General features: G+C 40.2%; 2 protein-coding genes across 2 annotated transcripts in view; one reads left to right on the forward strand and one right to left on the reverse strand.

The window, feature by feature from the left end:
- LOC125169661 (olfactory receptor 10AD1) overlaps positions 1-7,907 on the reverse strand; it is a 113,898-nt gene extending 105,991 nt beyond the window's left edge. The window contains exon 1 of the mRNA XM_047865236.1: positions 7,608-7,907. The gene's annotated coding sequence lies outside the window, so the exon portion shown is untranslated. The remainder of the gene's footprint in view (positions 1-7,607) is intronic.
- Positions 7,908-15,133: 7,226 nt separating this feature from the next.
- Positions 15,134-17,050, forward strand: LOC125170603 (testis-specific H1 histone). Its single transcript, XM_047867290.1, is given in 3 exon segments — positions 15,134-15,160; positions 15,994-16,093; positions 16,096-17,050. Coding segments are annotated over 3 exon segments (900 nt in total). The 3' UTR covers positions 16,869-17,050.
- The last annotated feature ends 603 nt before the right edge of the window (positions 17,051-17,653 follow it).

Consider the following 17,653-nt stretch of genomic DNA (forward strand, 5'->3'; position numbering starts at 1 on the left):
TACTCAAAAGGAAAACTTCTTCTTAGGTCCAAGACCAATTAGAGACATTTGTGATAGCCTGAATCTTAGAGTTCAACACCAAGAGCAAAGCAAAATTACCTTTTGTAATTCTTGACAGAGAAACAACAAATGTGTGGGATTTCCACAAATGGAATGTAGTGAGAAAGAAAAAACTACCCCTAATATCCAGGAACTGCTTTGACACTCACAGATAAGCTATGGTGTCTTCTATTTGGACATAATCTCACAAGGATATCCACTTCAGACACCTTGTACAACCCACAATGCCAAACATTTCCCTGTCAACTAAATGAATTAATGCTACTTCTTTACCAATTACATCCTTGCCTCTGCCCTAGTTTATGCTCCCCATAGATAAAATTTATTAATACCCAATCATAGTGTTGCCTTGATTTTTAGAACCACCAAGTCTAAAACCTCCACTTCCTCAGACTCTCCCCCAAATTACCAAACCAAAGCCCCAATCCCAAAATAAATTCTTTCTAACATCCTCTTACTGAGACACTCCACAGCTCCTTGTGGTACATGTTCTCTCTTGCTATGAGTGAGTAAAAGATCCAACTTGTTTAACTGCAGGTGTTCCTGCAGCCTTTGGCTGAAGAACACTGACAGTAGCATTAATGATAAGTAACTGCTGGTTTATTTCACCAATTATCGCCCATGCTATATGCAAAGTGATATTTTAGGCTTTAGGGAGTATTTGTGCAAAGGAGCTTATAATCCATTGAGGATACAAAATAAGTACACTAATGAGGCACAAAGTGCATGGATTTTAAGAAGAAGCAAAGGTTATATTATATTGAGGGAATCAGGACAACTTCATGAAGAGGTGTATTTTGATATTCATCTCAAAGTAGAGGAGGATTCCTGATTTCTACATGTGGAAATAAGAAAGAGGATATTAAGGTAAGTACTATATTTTGCTTTAAGCTACAACAACATTATCAATAAAGCACTAAATGCTCTAGAAATATCAGCCTTATTTATTCCTCATAATATCCACATTTTATGGATGAAATTGAGAGAAGTGAAATCACTTGCCCAAGATCACACAGCAAATAAGTGTTAGTGCTGTGATTCAAACCCAAGTTTGCCAGACTTCAGAGTCCATAAATCTTAACCGCTACAACAGAGCAAGCTAGGCTTTGTAAGTAATGGCAACTCTACCTCAATGTCCCCCAGTGTTGAAGTTATAGCTACAATTTAAGCCACTGGACTCAGTCAATGATGTTAAAAGGAAGAAAGTGAGCCAAAAAAAGGTTTGAAGAAAAGGAAGAAAAAAAATAATTGGTCAGTGTGGATAAGAATATTGTTATTGCAATATCTAGGCATTTGAGTATATCAGTAAGCACAGTATTTTTTAAGGCAAATTATTCTACTGAATTTACACTGACCAGCTAAAGGTCCATCACAGGTGACCTAGTGATAATTAATGTTTACTCTGATTGGAGGGGCCCTACATAGGAGGAAAGGAACCCTGACAGATGGTAGTCAGGGGAACAATTTACTTCTGAAGGTGGTAAATATCAATAGGACTACAAAATGGTAGCCATGACACACATAAGAATTATATGAAAGAGAAAGATGGTGTAATTTCAGGACAAATAAGTGGTTCAGAATCCTTTCAGTGTATAACAGGGTTTAATGCTGGAGAGAAAGTTTGTAAATGGTGTTCAATATTTAAGGAAATTTAATTTGTTAAATTTATGAACTAAATGAGCACTAAATCTCAAAAGAAATAAACATAAACATTTACAAAAAATCCAAGTTGAATATAAAGTTTATAACTTTACTATTAAAAATTAAGACACAAGTCACTATGAGTATTACCCCTCCCTAATAAACACACATATAAGTGCCCTCAGACATTAAAACCCACTAACACGAGGGGTGCAATAGGTGACAGGAAAATTCAGCGTCTCTCCATCTTGTAAGGATTTTCTGTCCTTAGTGTGAGATGTCTTGAGACTGTACTATGAATTACATTAATTCAATTAGCATGAATTATATGAATAACTATAACTAGGCAAGTGTAGAAGACAATAAACTGGTACCTCATGGACTCCAGTAGGAGAAACCCAGGTGAAGAAATAGAACTGTGCACCTCACTCCAGAAATTCTATTAACCTTGTCCCAGTAATAATCCTCTCTCTTCCCCCATATGTAAAGGCTCACATGACTTTTAAAGTAATCACTCCTTGCTTTTTTAAAATACAGTTTTATCATACAAATATGCATCCATAGTTATGATAGTTTAGTCTTGTCCATTAAAAAATGTTTGATGTGCTACTGGAAGTCAAAAGAAAGCTGGAACCATAATTATATTAGACAAACTAGATTTTAAACTAAAGACTGTAACAAGAGATGAAGAAGAGCATTATATAATAATTACAGGGCCTAACAATTTTAAGTGCTTACGCACCAAATTCAAGGCATCCAAGTATATAAAACAATTAATCACAAATCTAAGCAATCTCATTGGTAAGAATGTGGTAATTGCAGGGGACTTTAATACTCCACTTACAACAATGGACATATCATCTAGATGGAAAACCAATAAAGAAACAATGGCCCTGAATGATACACTAGACCAGATAGACTTGACAGATATATTTAGAACTTTTCATCCAAAAGCAGCAGAAAATACATTCTTCTTGAGTGCATGTGGAACATTCCTCAAGATAGATCACATACTGGTTCACAAAATAGCCCTCAATAAATACAAAAGAATTGAGATCAGACTTTCAGATCACAATGCTATGAAACTTGAAATCCCCCCCAGGAAAAAGTTTGGAAAACCTCCAAATGCATGGAGGTTAAAGAACATCATACTAAAGAACGAATGGGTCAACCAGGCTATTAAAGAATAAACTGAAAAAATATATGGAAACAAATGAAAATGAAAACACAACAATCCAAACCCTTTGGGATGCAGCAAAGGTAGTCCTAAGAGGAAAATACATTGCAATCCAGGCCTATCTCAAGAAACAAGAAAAATCCCAAATACAAAATCTAACAGCACACTTAAAGGAACTAGAAGCAGAACAACAAAGAAACCCCAAACTCAGTAGAAGAAGAGAAATAATAAAGATCAGAGCAGAAATAAACAATATGGAATCCAAAAAAAAACCAGTAGAACAGATCAATGAAAGTAAGAGTTGTTTTTTTGAAAAAATAAACAAGACTGATAAACCCAAAGCCAGACTTCTCAAAAAGAAAAGAGAGAGGACCCAAATAGATAAAATTATGAATGAAAATGGATTTATCCACAACCAATCCCTCAGAAATACAAGCAATTATCAGGAAATACTATGAAAAATTATATGCCAACAAACTGGACAACCTGGAAGAAATGGACAAATTCCTAGACACCCACACATTACCAAAACTCAAACAGGAAGAAATAGAAAATTTGAACAGACCCATAACTAGTGAAGAAATTGAATCAGTTATCAAAAGTCTCCCAACAAAAAAGAGTCTTGGGCCAGATGGCTTCCCAGGGGAATTCTACCAGACATTTATTTTATTTTATTTTTAAATTTTTTTTTTTATTTTTGGGACAGAGACAGAACATGAACAGGCGAGGGGCAGAGAGAGAGAGGGAGACACAGAATCGGAAACAGGCTCCAGGCTCTGAGCCATCAGCCCAGAGCCCGACGCGGGGCTCGAACTCACGGACCGCGAGATCGTGACCTGGCTGAAGTCGGATGCTTAACCGACTGCGCCACCCAGGCGCCCCATCTACCAGACATTTAAAGCAGAGTTAAACCTATCCTTCTCAAGCTGTTCCAAAAATAGAAATGGAAGGAAAACTTCTGGATTCACTCTATGAAGCCCTCATTACCTTGATTCCCAAACCAGACAGACACCCCACAAAAAAGGAGCATTACAGGCCAACATCCCTGATGAACATGGATGCAAAAATTCTCAAAAAGATACTAGCAAATCAAATTCAACAGCATATAAAAAGAATTATTCACCATGATCAAGTGGGATTCATTCCTGGGCTGCAGGGCTGGTTCAATACCCGCAAATCAATCAATGTGATACATAACATTAATAAAAGAAAGGATAAGAACCATATGATCCTGTCAATAGATGTAAAAAAAGCATTTGACAAAATACAGCATTTTTTTTTAATAAAACCCTCAAGAAAGTTGGGATAGAAGGAACATACTTAAACATCATAAAAGCCATATATGAAAAGCCCACAGCTAATATCATCCTCAATGGGGAAAAAGTGAGAGCTCCCCCCTGAGATAAGGAACACAATAGGGAAGTCCACTCTCACCACTGTTAGTTAACACAGTGTTGGAAGTCCTAGCATCAGCAATTAGACAACAAAATGAAATAAAAGGCATCAAAATTGGCAAAGAAGAAGTCAAAATTTCCTTTTGCAGATGACATGATATTCTACATGGAAAACCCAAAAGCCTCCACCAAAAGACTCCTAGAACTGATACATGAATTCAGCAAAGTTGCAGGGTACAAAATCAATGTACAGAAAGCGGCTGCATTTCTATACACCAATAATGAAGCAACAGAAAAAGAAATCAAGAAACTGATCCCATTTACAATTGCACCAAGAACCATAAAACACCTAGGAATAAACCTAGCCAAAGATGTAAAAGACATGTAAGCTGAAAACTATTGAAAGCTCATGAAGGAAATTGAAGAAGACACAAAGAAATGGAAAAACATTCCATGCTCATGGATTGGAAGATTAAATATTGTTAAAATGTCAATACTACCCAAAGCAATCTACACATTCAATGCAATCCCAATCAAAATTGACCTGCATTCTTCTCAAAGCTAGAATAAACAATCCTAAAATTTGTATGGAACCACATAAGACCCCAAATAGCAAAAGTAATATTGAAGAAGAAAACCAAAGCGGGAGGCATCACAATCCCACACTTTAGCCTCTACTACAGAGCTGTAATTATCAAGACAGTATGGTATTGGCACAAAAACAGACACATAGACCAATGGAATAGAATAGAGAACCCAGAACTGGACCCACAAATGTATGGCCAACTAATCTTTGACAAAACAGGAAAGAGTATCCACTGGAAAAAAAAGTCTCTTCAACAAATCGTTTTGGGAGAACTGGACAGCAACATGAAGAAGAATGAAACTAGACAACTTTCTTACATCATACACAAGAATAATCTCAAATGGATGAAGGACCTGAATTTGATACAGGAAACCATCAAAACCCTAGAGGAGAAAGCAGGCAAAAACCTCTTTGACCTCAGCCGCAGCAATTTCTTACTCGACACATCTCCAAAGGCAAGGGAATTAAAAGCAAAAATGAACTATTGGGACCTCATCAAGATAAAAGGCTTCTGCACAGCAAAGGAAACAATCAACAAAACTAAAAGGCAACTGACGGAATGGATAAGATATTTGCAAATGACATATCAGATAAAGGGCTAGTATCTAAAATCTACAAAGAACTCACCAAACTCCACACCCGAAAAACAAATAATCCAGTTAGGAAATGGACAGAAGGCGTGAATACACACTTTTGCAAAGAAGACATCCAGATGGCCAACAGACACATGAAAAGATGCTCAACATCACTCCTCATCAGGGAAATACAAATCAAAACCACACTGAGATACCACCTCATGCCGGTCAGAGTGGCTAAAATGAACCAATCAGGAGACTATAGATGCTGGTGAGGATGTGGAGAAACGGGAACCCTCCTGCACTGCTGGTGGAAATGCAAACTTGTGCAGCCGCTCTGGAAAACAGTGTGGAGGTTCCTCAAAAAATTAAAAATAGATCTACCCTATGACCCAGCAATAGCACTGCTAGGAATTTATCCAAGGGATACAGGAATACTGATGCATAGGGGCACTTGTACCCCAATGTTTATAGCAGCACTCTCAACAATAGCCAAATTATGGAAAGAGCCTAAATGTCCATCAACTGACAAATGGATAAAGAAGATGTGGTTTATATTTACAATGGAATACTACCTGGCAATGAGAAAGAATGAAATCTGGCCATTTGCAGCAATGTGGATGGAACTGGAGGGTATTATGCTGAGTGAAATAAGTCAGTCAGAGAAGGACAGATACCATATGTTTTCACTCATATGTGGATCTTGAGAAACTGAACAGAAGACCATTGGGGAGGGGAAGGGGAAAAAATAGTTACAAACAGAGAGGGAGGGAGGCAAACCGTAACAGATTCTTAAGGACTGAGAACAAACAGGGTTGATGGAGGGTGGGAGAGAGGGGAAAGTGGGTGATAGGCATGGAGGAGGGCACTTGTTGGGATGAGCACTGGGTGTTGTATGGAAATCAACTTGACAATAAATTATATTAAAAAATAAATAAAAACAAAAAAAAAAACCCAGAACAAAACAACAACAAAAACAAGAAAAAACCCAACTCATAGATAGAGAACAGATTGGTGGTTGCCAGAGGTGGGGGGTGGGGGGGGGGTGGGATAGATCAGTGAAATGGGTGAAACAAATTTCCAGTTATAAAATAAGTCATGGGTATGTAATGTACAGCATAGTGACTGATGAGGGAAAACGGGGCAAGCTCCCTTGGCAAAGTACAGGCTAACAGCAACCCCCACCCCCACCCCGCCCCCGCCCCAGCCTCCAACCCCAGGTGGGATATATGTGATATTCCTCGGACACTCCTGGCTACCCAAGAACAAAAGAAAGGAGTTTAAGTGCTTGCCATGGCGATGTGGGAAACTAAGGCCAAATGACAAATTAAATTCCCTTATTGCCTACAGTCCGTTGACAAGTCCTTGAAACAGGCAGAGTGATCTTCCTCTAGGAGCTCAGCTGCCTGGATGAGCTTTGCTACCGGCAAAAGGGAATCTTGGCTTAACATTATCCTTACCCCCCAGCATCCTATAAGCCTACTTCCTTTATCTCAACTGCCCCAAGATATATGCTGGCAATCACACTCCAAGCTTATGGCCCTCTGATATACATCTAAACGGTCTCATGACTGAGGTTCTACTAAACAGCAATAAATAGCGTTTTCCTCACAACACTAGCCTGTTAAGGTCCTGGAAACCTTGCTTCCAAAATACGTTAGACACTTACTCTATCCCTAAACCCCTCCCAACCTGCAGTTATATAACCAGTTACCCATCACAACCCCAGTGCAGCTCTCTCTGCCCACGGGTCCTGTCCTTGTGCTTTAATAAAATCACCTTTTTGCACCAAAGACTTTTCAAGAATTCTTTCTTGGCCATCAGCTCTGGAGCCCCACCATCACTCCGAAACACCATCACCTGTAGTAGGAAAGCTCTTCAGAGGACAAGGAAACACTTGCAGGTGAACACAGGAAGGGAAAGGATATATTTTGTGGACTATTCAGAAATACCTGGTCTAGGCGCAGGAGAAAGGACGTCTTGTGGCCCTGCCCATGCCATTCTTTCTGACTAAATGCCTTGTTACCTGTTCTCTGCCCCGTCTAAACCTTTCACAAGCAACTCTTTCCCACCTCCAAGAGTCTCTTCCTCCATCCACTTGGCTAACATTTTCCTCTCCCCAGCCTCACAAAGTAACCTTCATTCTCAGTGTTCCTTTCGCTCCTAGGCCTTACCTAATAATGGTCGCATTTCCTCCTTTGACTATTATTTAGCTTTTTTTGTTCCTCTTATCCCACGCGGGGCAGGTGCTCTCTGGCAGCAGCTACCGAGGTCCTTTATAACTCCCCGCTGGCTCTAAAGAGCCGCCTTCCTTCAGCCTTTGGGGTATAGGGCGGGAAAGCCACGGAACAGCTGCTCTCATTGGCTAACATTTGCTTTTCTCACCGCGCGGAGGCTCCTGGGAGGAGGTTTGAGGTGTTTTGTTTTGTTTTGTTTTGTTTTGTTTTGTTTTGTTTTGTTTTGTTTTGTTCTTGCAGGGAAGCACCGCCCACTATAATTCCTGGGCTTGGCCACTATTGACTCGTGAGTTCCGGGTTTTCTAGGTCAGAGGGCGGGGCAGCCTGGGGAGGCTGTGCCCTCTCTCCGAATTAGGTTACTTGTGAACCATCATTTTAATTTGGATTCCTCTGGTCTTCTGAGGGCCCCTCCACCTCCCTGGCGAGTCTTATGCCTGCATCCCTGCCAGGTCTGTTTGTGAACCTTCACTTTTGGAGGTGGGGAAGTTTGCGAATTTTTGAAGAATGATTTTAGCAGATCCAGAAATGGAGGCTTTTCGAACACAAATATTCTACAGCAAGGGAAGAGGCAGGAGACTCATTACGTGGTCAGTATAGGACGTGAACAGGACGAAGGTAGAATAAGCAGGGGAAATGTTGCTCACCCTGTTTTCTTTGGGACAGTACATAGTAGAATTGGTTTAGGTATACAGTCATAAATATAAATAAAAATAATATAAAGTTTTAAATAAATAAGATAAAAAGTAAAGATAAAAATAAATATAAATATTTTGCTACACAGAATATTAAAAAAAGGGTAGTCAAGGGTTTGGATTTAATAAAATTAGTTTTTATTGCTTCATCAACGATATTTAAAGTAAAACTTTTCTTCCCTTTCTTTTCTAGAAGTGTGTAGTGGTGAAGAATATAGTGTCTTCTAGTACACTTTGGTGCCACTGCCTTGATTCATGCTTAAACGCCAGCAGTTTTACCCACTATTGGTTTTGCACTATTGGAGTCAAGGTCAACACAGGTAAATAGTTTCTAAGGATTATTATGAAAAGTTTTGACTTCGTGATACTCCCCTGAAAGTCTTGACTTTCCCAGGGGTATAAGGACTACATTTTGAGAATCAGTGCCCTAGGGAACAGTAAGGCCTTTTCTTTTTCTCTCTAATCCTTCTCATGCAGAGAAGGTAGTACACTTTAGTGAATTATTCAGTATCTCCTTTTCATGTGTGTGTACAGTTGTCCATTCAATTACATGCAAACACCATATTCAATTTGCAACCCACAGAAGGGATTTTAGAAGCCATCTGGACCAATAATTGGTCTTTTAAAAATGTTCCACTAACTAATGGCCTGAATGCCATGATTTGAGGCTTTGTTCCCCTTAATGTAATGTCTTGTATTTCTTGGTCTGCTTTTCAGGTTTTTTTCTTTCAGTTTTTAAGTAGTTTGACTATGATGTGTCTGACTATAATTTTAAGTTCATCTGTTTGGGTTTTGCTGTGCTTTTTGGATCTGTGAATTTATACCTTTCACTAAATTTGGGTAATTTTCAACTATTTTATATGTATGTATGATTATGTATTTTTTCTGCTCCAGTCTCTTTCTCTTCTCCCTCTGAAACTTCTGTGACATGAATATTGTTCCTTTTGATATTGTCCTACAGGTCTCTAAGACTATTTTCAACTCATTTCATTTTTTTTCCTTGTTTATATTGAATACTTTTTTTTTTTTTTATCTTCAAGCTCAGTGACTCTTTCTTCTGTCATCTCCATTCTGCTGAGTCCCTACAGTGTTGCTGTAGGATTATGTTATGCGGAATCTGCTACTGCTGCACAGTGGGGAGGAGGAGTTGCTCTGCCTCTTTATTGGCACTTCCCTGGAATAGAGTAGAAGGCTGAAATAGGGTTTGCCTTTCAGGAGCTACCTCACTGGTTGTGAGGAGGGGAAGGAGTGCTGCTAGTTTGAGGATAACCACCTGGAATAGGATAAGTAAAAATTGGAAAGATTCCATCCCACGGTCCTCCCTTTTGCCAGTCCTATAGCTAGACAGAATAGAATTTTCTCCTTTTTTTTTTTTTTCTTCCTGTCTGGGCCATTGGAAGTTCTGGTTTTTAGGCTGCTCTAGCGTCCAGAATATATATGAGGCAAAAAAGAAAACTCAAGGAACTTGCAGCTACCGTGTCCCCTAAGTCCTGAGACCCTGAGCCAGTCTGCCTGCTTTTATCTGCTTTTTAGAGGCTTCTGGTAGCTTTATATATTTTAGTCCAAGGTTTTTATTTATAGGAGAGGTTGAGTGGAAGTGATTATCTTATCAGGGAATAGAAGTCTCTTATCTCTGTTTTTATTAAAAAATAATCTTTGTTACTTTGATAGGTCAAAAATTATTACTTCCTTTGTAATGTTATAGTCAAGGGAAGAGCTTGTTTTTTCACATAGTAACCATTATTTTCATTTATATATTGCTTAATTTGGGGGTTTACTCTTAATTTTGAAATAACTCTTAGACTGTTTTGGCAGATTTTTCCTCAGTTTGCTTTTTCACTCTTGTCTTAATCCTTTAATGCACAAAACCTTTAGATTTTTATATAATCATGTATTTCCTCTGTGGTATCTTCCATTAATTTTATACTTAGAAAATATTTCTTCTTCCTAAAATCAGATAAATACATAAACTTCTTCCTGCTTTCATTTTATATGTTTAACTCTTTGATCCATCTCAGTTTTATTAGTGTGTTGTTAAACATGAGTATTGTGCTTAAAATTTTTCAAGTTATTAACTATGGTATTCTATGCGTTTTTCTCATGAAAAGTTACTCCTACCTTGTTAAAGGTAAAGGTAGGTCTTTTAGCCACCTGGGTGGCTCAGTTGGTTAAGTGTCCAACTCTTGATTTCAGCTCAGGTCATGATCTTGCAGTTCGTGAGGTCAAGCGCCACACTGGGCTCTGTACTGACAGTGCAGAGTCTGCTTGGGATTCTCTCTCTTTCTCCTCTCTCTCTGCCTCTCCCCAGCTCGTGTGCTCTCTCAAAATAAATAAAAATTAAAAAAAAAAAACATTTTAAAAAAAGATATAAATTTGTTTTTCATTTGCCACCAGTGGAGAATGGGGACTGTGTATGGGGCCAGCACTGGCCCTAGAGAGTGGTGAGGCACGGCCCAGGCCAGGGAAGCATATGTTGGGAGTGGACTGTGAAATGAGGTGGGGACATTATGTCTTGTTCTCTGCAGCTCAAAGTGCTAGTCCACATGAGTTGTGCCTACACACCATACAAAAATAGGCAGCAGGCTGGTTTTGGCCCATGGGCCACAGTGTTCCAACCTCTGCTCTAGCAACCTGGTGAAGGACCAGAGAACCAAACTGAAAGGGAAAACCCTTTCCTCCTGCAAAGTCTCTGCAGTACCCTTTACTTATAAAGCTTAACATCACGTCAGCTGGAAAAGGAAAAATATTTAAAAGGCCCAGATCCATTTTCACATTCAGGTAACAAAAGTAATAATTTGGCAACTGGCATAACTAGTATGGTAGAAGGTATAGTGAGGAAAGGGGAATCTGAATTGCTTGCCCAAAGCTTTGAGTAGTGAAATGATATAAGAGCTGGTGTGGCGATTTCTTTTTTTCTAAGTGGAAAATGAAAAATAGGAATCCTTGGTAGGCTTAATTGTGAGGTGTAGAGAATTCTCATTCCAAACTTTTCCTTCAGCACACCACTTACCTTGTCATCTGTAAATGTGAATAATATTATCCAGTTTTCAGTGCTGTTGAAAGAATTAGTGATAACTTCTACATAATACCTGATCCATAGGCCTTCAATAAAAAGTAGCTCTTCTTCCCTAGATGGATCAAAAGCTGAGAAAAAGCCAGGAAGAAGAGTAGGATTAAAATAGAAAACTAGATGTAATTATTCCTAGGAAATGGAGAGGTAAGTGTTTTTGAAATGAAATATTTAGAACTGCAGGTTTGAAGGAAAAAATGGGGAAAATTATTCAGGATAATTCCAGGAAGTGTATTGTGAATTGTGAATGCAAATCAGTCTTGCTCTTGGTTGTATTCCTGAGCATGGGCGTTTATTTACACCATTTAATTTGGAGGAAAGAAATTTTTAGTTAGTGAATTTGGATTTCCTGGAATTTTAGATTTGCAAAGATTAGGATAGAAATAAGGTTCCTTGTAGTGGTTATAGGTCTGAGATATTTCAATTTTCAGACTACAAGAGTTACATATCTATGGTAACTGATTTATTACTCTGCCATTTTTTTGTGTGTTTCTGCTTTGGCTTCATTTATACTGTAATTTGGGAATTGACAAAGGGGTTTGATGGCTGGGAGTTACTATAACAGAAATGAATGATGCCCAGCATGTAGTGTTATTCTGGGACTGCAGCTTATCTGTGTCTAGGGATGACCTAAGCCTCATATTGAAAGTAAAAATCCTTAGAGAAATGGGTTTTCAGTTTTGAGATTTAACTGACTATAGCAGAATGGTTCTTAGAGGTCCCACATTGTGGGATCATGGAAAGACTTAACTATTAATGATGCTTGATGTAATTTCTGAGAGATTTAATTTATATAGCACACCTTTGGGTGAGAAAAATAACTTGGGTAGGATTTTGCTAATACCAAAGCCCTTATGTCTCTCTTGTCATTTTTGGAGGAGTGAGTATAGATTTTATATTTGTGGGGAGGGGTGTGTTACACTAGGTGTTTAGAGCTTCCTGGGAGGAGTCAGGGAGACCAGATCTTATTTTTTACATAATTGCTGAGAGATTTTCCTGGTCCTCCAGTAAGATCACCTGGATCTAGATTGTCTAGACTCTCTTATGAACAATGATGCTGAGGATTAGAAGGATGAATGCCCAATTGCTAGTCTGTTTCCATGCTTTTATGGAATCTTGATATTTTATTTTCGCATTCGTTTGTGTGAACTACTTTAGTCCTCCCAAAAGCCATGAGTGGACTGGTGGGTTTATTTGTTGAAATGACTGTTGTGCCAGGCACAGAGTAGTAGTTCAGGAGAGAAAAGGAGTCTTTTGGGGAAAAACAACTAACAGTTTAAGGTCAGTGGGGGAGTTATAATAGATTATTGAACAGGTTAATGTCATTTGGTTTTGGGAGAGATAAATTGAGTCAATCCAAGATAATTGAGTGAGACCTAGAACCTTGGGGCCGCAGGCCTGTGGATCAAGGAGGGACAGTGAGGTATAGATTGAAGTTAGATCAGAGTGTGCTACTAAATTTTGCTGTACCCTTACATGGAGTTATCCTTAATGAAGTTAGAGCTGCATAACTCTATGTGAGGGAGTGAGATTAATGAAATCTGATGTTCTAGAATTTTGTAAGTAATTAAAGGTAGCCCTGTCTAAGGCAACCAAGTTCCTCTGGAGACCTCACAGAATCATGACCATCATAGAAGAGTCTTGTTACCAACAGAGAACAATATGATCTTGCTCTGGAACTTGAAGCAGAAGGATTTAGGCTAAACATTATTCCCAAGTATCCTTTTTTCTCCTCTGCCCCCACCCCCTTAACTCCAAAGCTTCCAGAAATTAAGAGCTATTGATCTTTTTCAAAACAGGGTGGTGCTAGGTGGTAACTTCTGGTTTGTAATCATAGACCATTACAATTGGAAAAGATGGTTCAGTTTTGTCTTTCTGGAGCTGGAGTTGGTGTCTCCTAATTAGAGGTATGATGCTGGTTTGTAGTGAATCTTTTCCTAATGAAATCTTTTCTTTTTTTTTTTTGAAATGTCTTTTTGTTTTGGGGCATCAGAATAAGAGGGCTGGCAAGAGCTCTTTGTTCCAAAGAGGAACAAAGTAACTCCAAGGGATTGGTGCTATAGAAAGTTTCTGTCAGCTAGCTGGCTTTCTTAACCTCTGAACCAGCTGAGTGGTAGTAGGGCATTTGTTTCCTACCTCTCATTTTTGTTTTTCCTCTATTACTTAGAGTATATTCACACAGAAATCTATGTATAAATGAATGGTTATATATAAGTGAAAATGTTTTATTTTATTTTGCTTTTATATGTTTCTTTTCCTTTAATTTCACCCTCTCCCAAAGGTTTCTATTTGGCCTCTTTTCTCATCACTGGGGTATCAATAAACATGGTTGATTTGGTTCTTGTCTTTCTCTCATGATGATACCATTGTGTGCAGCCAACCTATTTTTACCTGGAGCCAGTTGATATGAAGGTCAGACTTTGTTTACCTTCCTCTTATTCTCAAAGCAAACAGTTTTGCCCTTTTATCTCTAGTGGTTGCCCCATCCTATGGCCACTGACCTCTCTGTAAACAGGAAGTATAGCCAGACCAAGAGACTACACGAATGAGAGAAATCCTGCTCCATGTGGCTCTGCCTCTCCATCTGGCAGCTCTTCATTCATGCATTGTCCCTGTGCTGATGTGTTACTCTCCTGTTCTTAGAGATCCACAGTACCCTGCTCTAATTTAAAGACTGGGAGAAGGTACAATGAGTGCTGGTAGATCCTTTTGATTCTGAGCTGTAATTGTGGAGACAAACTTCCTCTTGCTCTGTGGTGGAGATACATAAAGGTGTGGGGAGGGTCAACCTTGGAGAAAAGGAAACCTAGCTCAGTAGTTAGTAACTCAGGCCTTAGAATTCAGTAGACTTAGGCATGAATCCACACTCTACCACTTACTGCTGTGTAACTACTTATAGCTGTGTCATTTTTATGTTATGTCCTTCACACCTTGGCCCTAACCTACCTTTCCAATCTAATCTCTTGCCTCTCCCGTTCTGTCTCCTCCCCACTCCCTCTAAGGGTTGTTTTATAACCAGATGGAACTACCTAGGAGCTTGTTGGAAAGATAAAACCTCTGGCCTCATTCCAGACCTAATGTACTGGAATCTGTACTTTTTGAAGTACACATTAAAGTTTAAGAAGCACTGGTCTAAGCTACTTTCTAGCACTTTTATTCCTGGGAGAAACCATGTCACAGTCTAGCCTGTGACTGCTGGGTATATGTGAATGTCCTTTGGAGAAGTAGGATATGCTTTGCAATTTGAAGTGTTCTCTGAATAATTCCCACTAAACTGTGTCCAAAATAGTAAGTCCTTGAGCAACTAGCTTCCTTTTCAACCCTTTGAGATTCATCCTGCTCCTTTCTCCTGATTTTCTGGGAGTTTCCTTTGAATCCAGAGAAAGTCTCCTCACCAGAGAGGAGCTTACACAGACTCAATTAAATGCCTGCTGTGTTTAATAAAGAATAATGTTGAGTGCAGCATGGACCATAGAAATTCAAAGGCTATTTGGCTGTCAGGGACCTTTTAATTTAGTGGGAAAGATATAAACATTCAGGGTAAAGTTAATGTTATGCCTTATATTTGGGTAGTCCTTTGTCATCTACCATCACCTCTTCTGAATTTTTGCAATAATTCTGTGATGTTGGTAGGAACGTATTATTGGCTTTTTTTTTTTAAGATAAAAAAGTCAGATCCAAAGATATGGAGGGATTTAGCAATGCCACATGGCTGTTCAAGAGCTGGGGTATGTGTCTATGTCTTACAGCTCTGAGTCTAGGCTGTTTTCTTGTTAAAACTATTGTACCTCATTGTATCCTCTAGTACCGAATTAATTTAAAATAAAGAAAATGCAGTATAGCATTGCAAAATTTTAATGTGGTAGTTGAGAGAAATCATTTGACCAAAAGAATGAGGGGGCTTCAGTGAAAAAGGTATTTTGCAGGACTCTGAAAGATGAACAGGCTATACTGGGCAGAGAAAAGGGGTGGGCAATCCAAGAAGAAGGACAAGAGGCAGAAAAGCAAAGTCTGCTCAAAGAATAATGATTATACCAGAGTTCTTAGGCTATTTGTAAACTGGACTGTTCCAATCCAACCGAATGAGGCATCTGAATTTCAGATGTAGGAATCATTGTTTAGGGTAGTGGTTTAGTGGTTCCTTCTTTCCTTCATATTCTTGCATAGAATCCACCGTGTCATGAGACACATCAGGGAGGCATGACCATAGATCTCTAACTGGTGGGCGGAAAAGGTGGGAGTTTCTAGGTCGGGGGTTGTTTGCTAGACTACCACATTTTTTTTTTTTAAAGGCATCGTATGACCTGTTTTAGATAGTTGGGGGCAGCTTCTTTCACCTTAGGGAAATGTGGGTCAATGGTATTCAGGACCACGGAAAAATAGTGAACTTAAGTAAATGGTTGAGATCAAGGTCAAGAAGTGGTAGCACAATAAGGGGCGGGGCACCCTGGGATCCTAAGGGTGATTCTTACGGGTGCAGAGGCACTGAAGTTCTGGATTGGTTTAGACCTAGAAGAAAGTTAAGTCTGATTGGACACCCTACCTGGGTGGGATCTGGCAGCTCCCTAACCACGACCTGAACATCTCTGTGGGGCCTTGCCATTGTGACGTGGTCCAGCCAGTCTCAGCTTTAGCTCCCGCCTTGGCTGGGGAGGCCCAGAGCAGTGGCCCCGCGGAGGCGGGAGCGGGGCCATGGCTGAGGTGCCTGGGCCCACTGGCGAATCCAAAGGCACTGAAGTTAAAACCCAGCAGGCCACGGAAAAAACTCTCAGGGCACCGCCAAGGCGGGGTCCGCCCTCGGTGCTCAAAGTGTCCCAGTTGTTGCTCCGAGCCATCACAGCACACAAAGGGCTGACTCTGGCCACTCTCAAGAAGGAGCTCGGAAATGCTGGCTACGAAGTGCGCCGGAAGTGCCGCCACTCAGGCGAAGCACCCAGATCTGATGTTAAGGGCACGCTTCTCCGAGTCAGCGGTAGCGATGCCTCCGGCTACTTCAGGGTTTGGAAGAGTCCAAAGCCGAAGAGAAAGCCGGGACGCCCGAGGTTGGAGGGGGACGTGCGCTCTTCGAGGAGGACTCCTTCTAGGCCACGGAGCCCACGGAGGCGCAGCACGCATCGCAGGGCGGCCAAGAAGGCCAGGGAATTATGGAGACGGAGCACGAAGGGAAACACGAGGATGAGGAAGGTCAGGCCAAGAGCCAAGGACTCGGTGCGTTCCAAAGCCAAGGAGGGAGCAAGGGCCAAGGTGATGAACCAGGGGAGAGGTCGGGCCATGAAGGAAGACGTCAGGCCTAGGACCGGAGAGAAGAGGCCAAGCTCGAAGCCCAGGGAAGAGAAGCAGCAGGACCAGGAGACGTTGGTAAAACGCACCATCCAGAAGACATCCTTGGTTAAAAGTGACCTAAACTTTAGCAGTCAGGGGAAGACCCATGCATGACCCAAGGGCTGTTCGCACAAAGACTTCTACTAAAGCTTAAAGTCCTCCGTATGCAGCCGGATGCCTGTAGTGTGGGAGCAATTTCCCTTCCTCCAGGCACAGATGCCTTTCCCCTTAGGCTCTAATGAGAGCAGCTCTCACACACTGAAGTGGACAAAACTATACACAAGACCTTTCCACTACATTGTGTCTGTTTCGTCTTTGCTGTACCAGGAAGGGTAAGGGTGGGTGGTGAGGTGAGACCTATAGCAGAGGCATATGGGGTGAAGAGACAAGGAGACGTTGGGATTCTATTCCTGCTTCAGGACCTGGGAAAATGCCTTTCAGAAGGAAAAAAGAAAATAGGTAGTAGAAAAGCAGCAACTTGATGAGATTAGATAGAAGTACTGAATTAACGTTAGACACCCTATCAAATCCAAATTGAGTTTGGGGGAGAAGGGCATGTAGAGAGCAAAGTGGGGGGCATCGTTGGGACAAGAAAATAGACAACCTTTAAGTTGAGTGGTCTCACTGATCCAAAGTGTTCTTAACTGAAATTCCTTTTAGGAAAAAGGCCCTTCTCCCAAAATTGTAATGGGTTTATAGTTTTTGCTTGACTTGATAATCTTAACTTTAAAACTTTGTCTTATATGTTACTCTTCACTTAAAGGAGAGTGTGAAAGCACCTAGCACAGAGCTTGGCACAGGGTAGGTGCTCATTACTGAGATTTTAATGAGTATAAATAATTTGTGATTATGTAATAATGACTATAGCAGAAAACTATACAGGATCAGTACTTAATGAG

Source organism: Prionailurus viverrinus, chromosome B4, assembly GCF_022837055.1.
Source record: "Prionailurus viverrinus isolate Anna chromosome B4, UM_Priviv_1.0, whole genome shotgun sequence".
NCBI classification, from domain to species: Eukaryota; Metazoa; Chordata; class Mammalia; order Carnivora; family Felidae; genus Prionailurus; species Prionailurus viverrinus.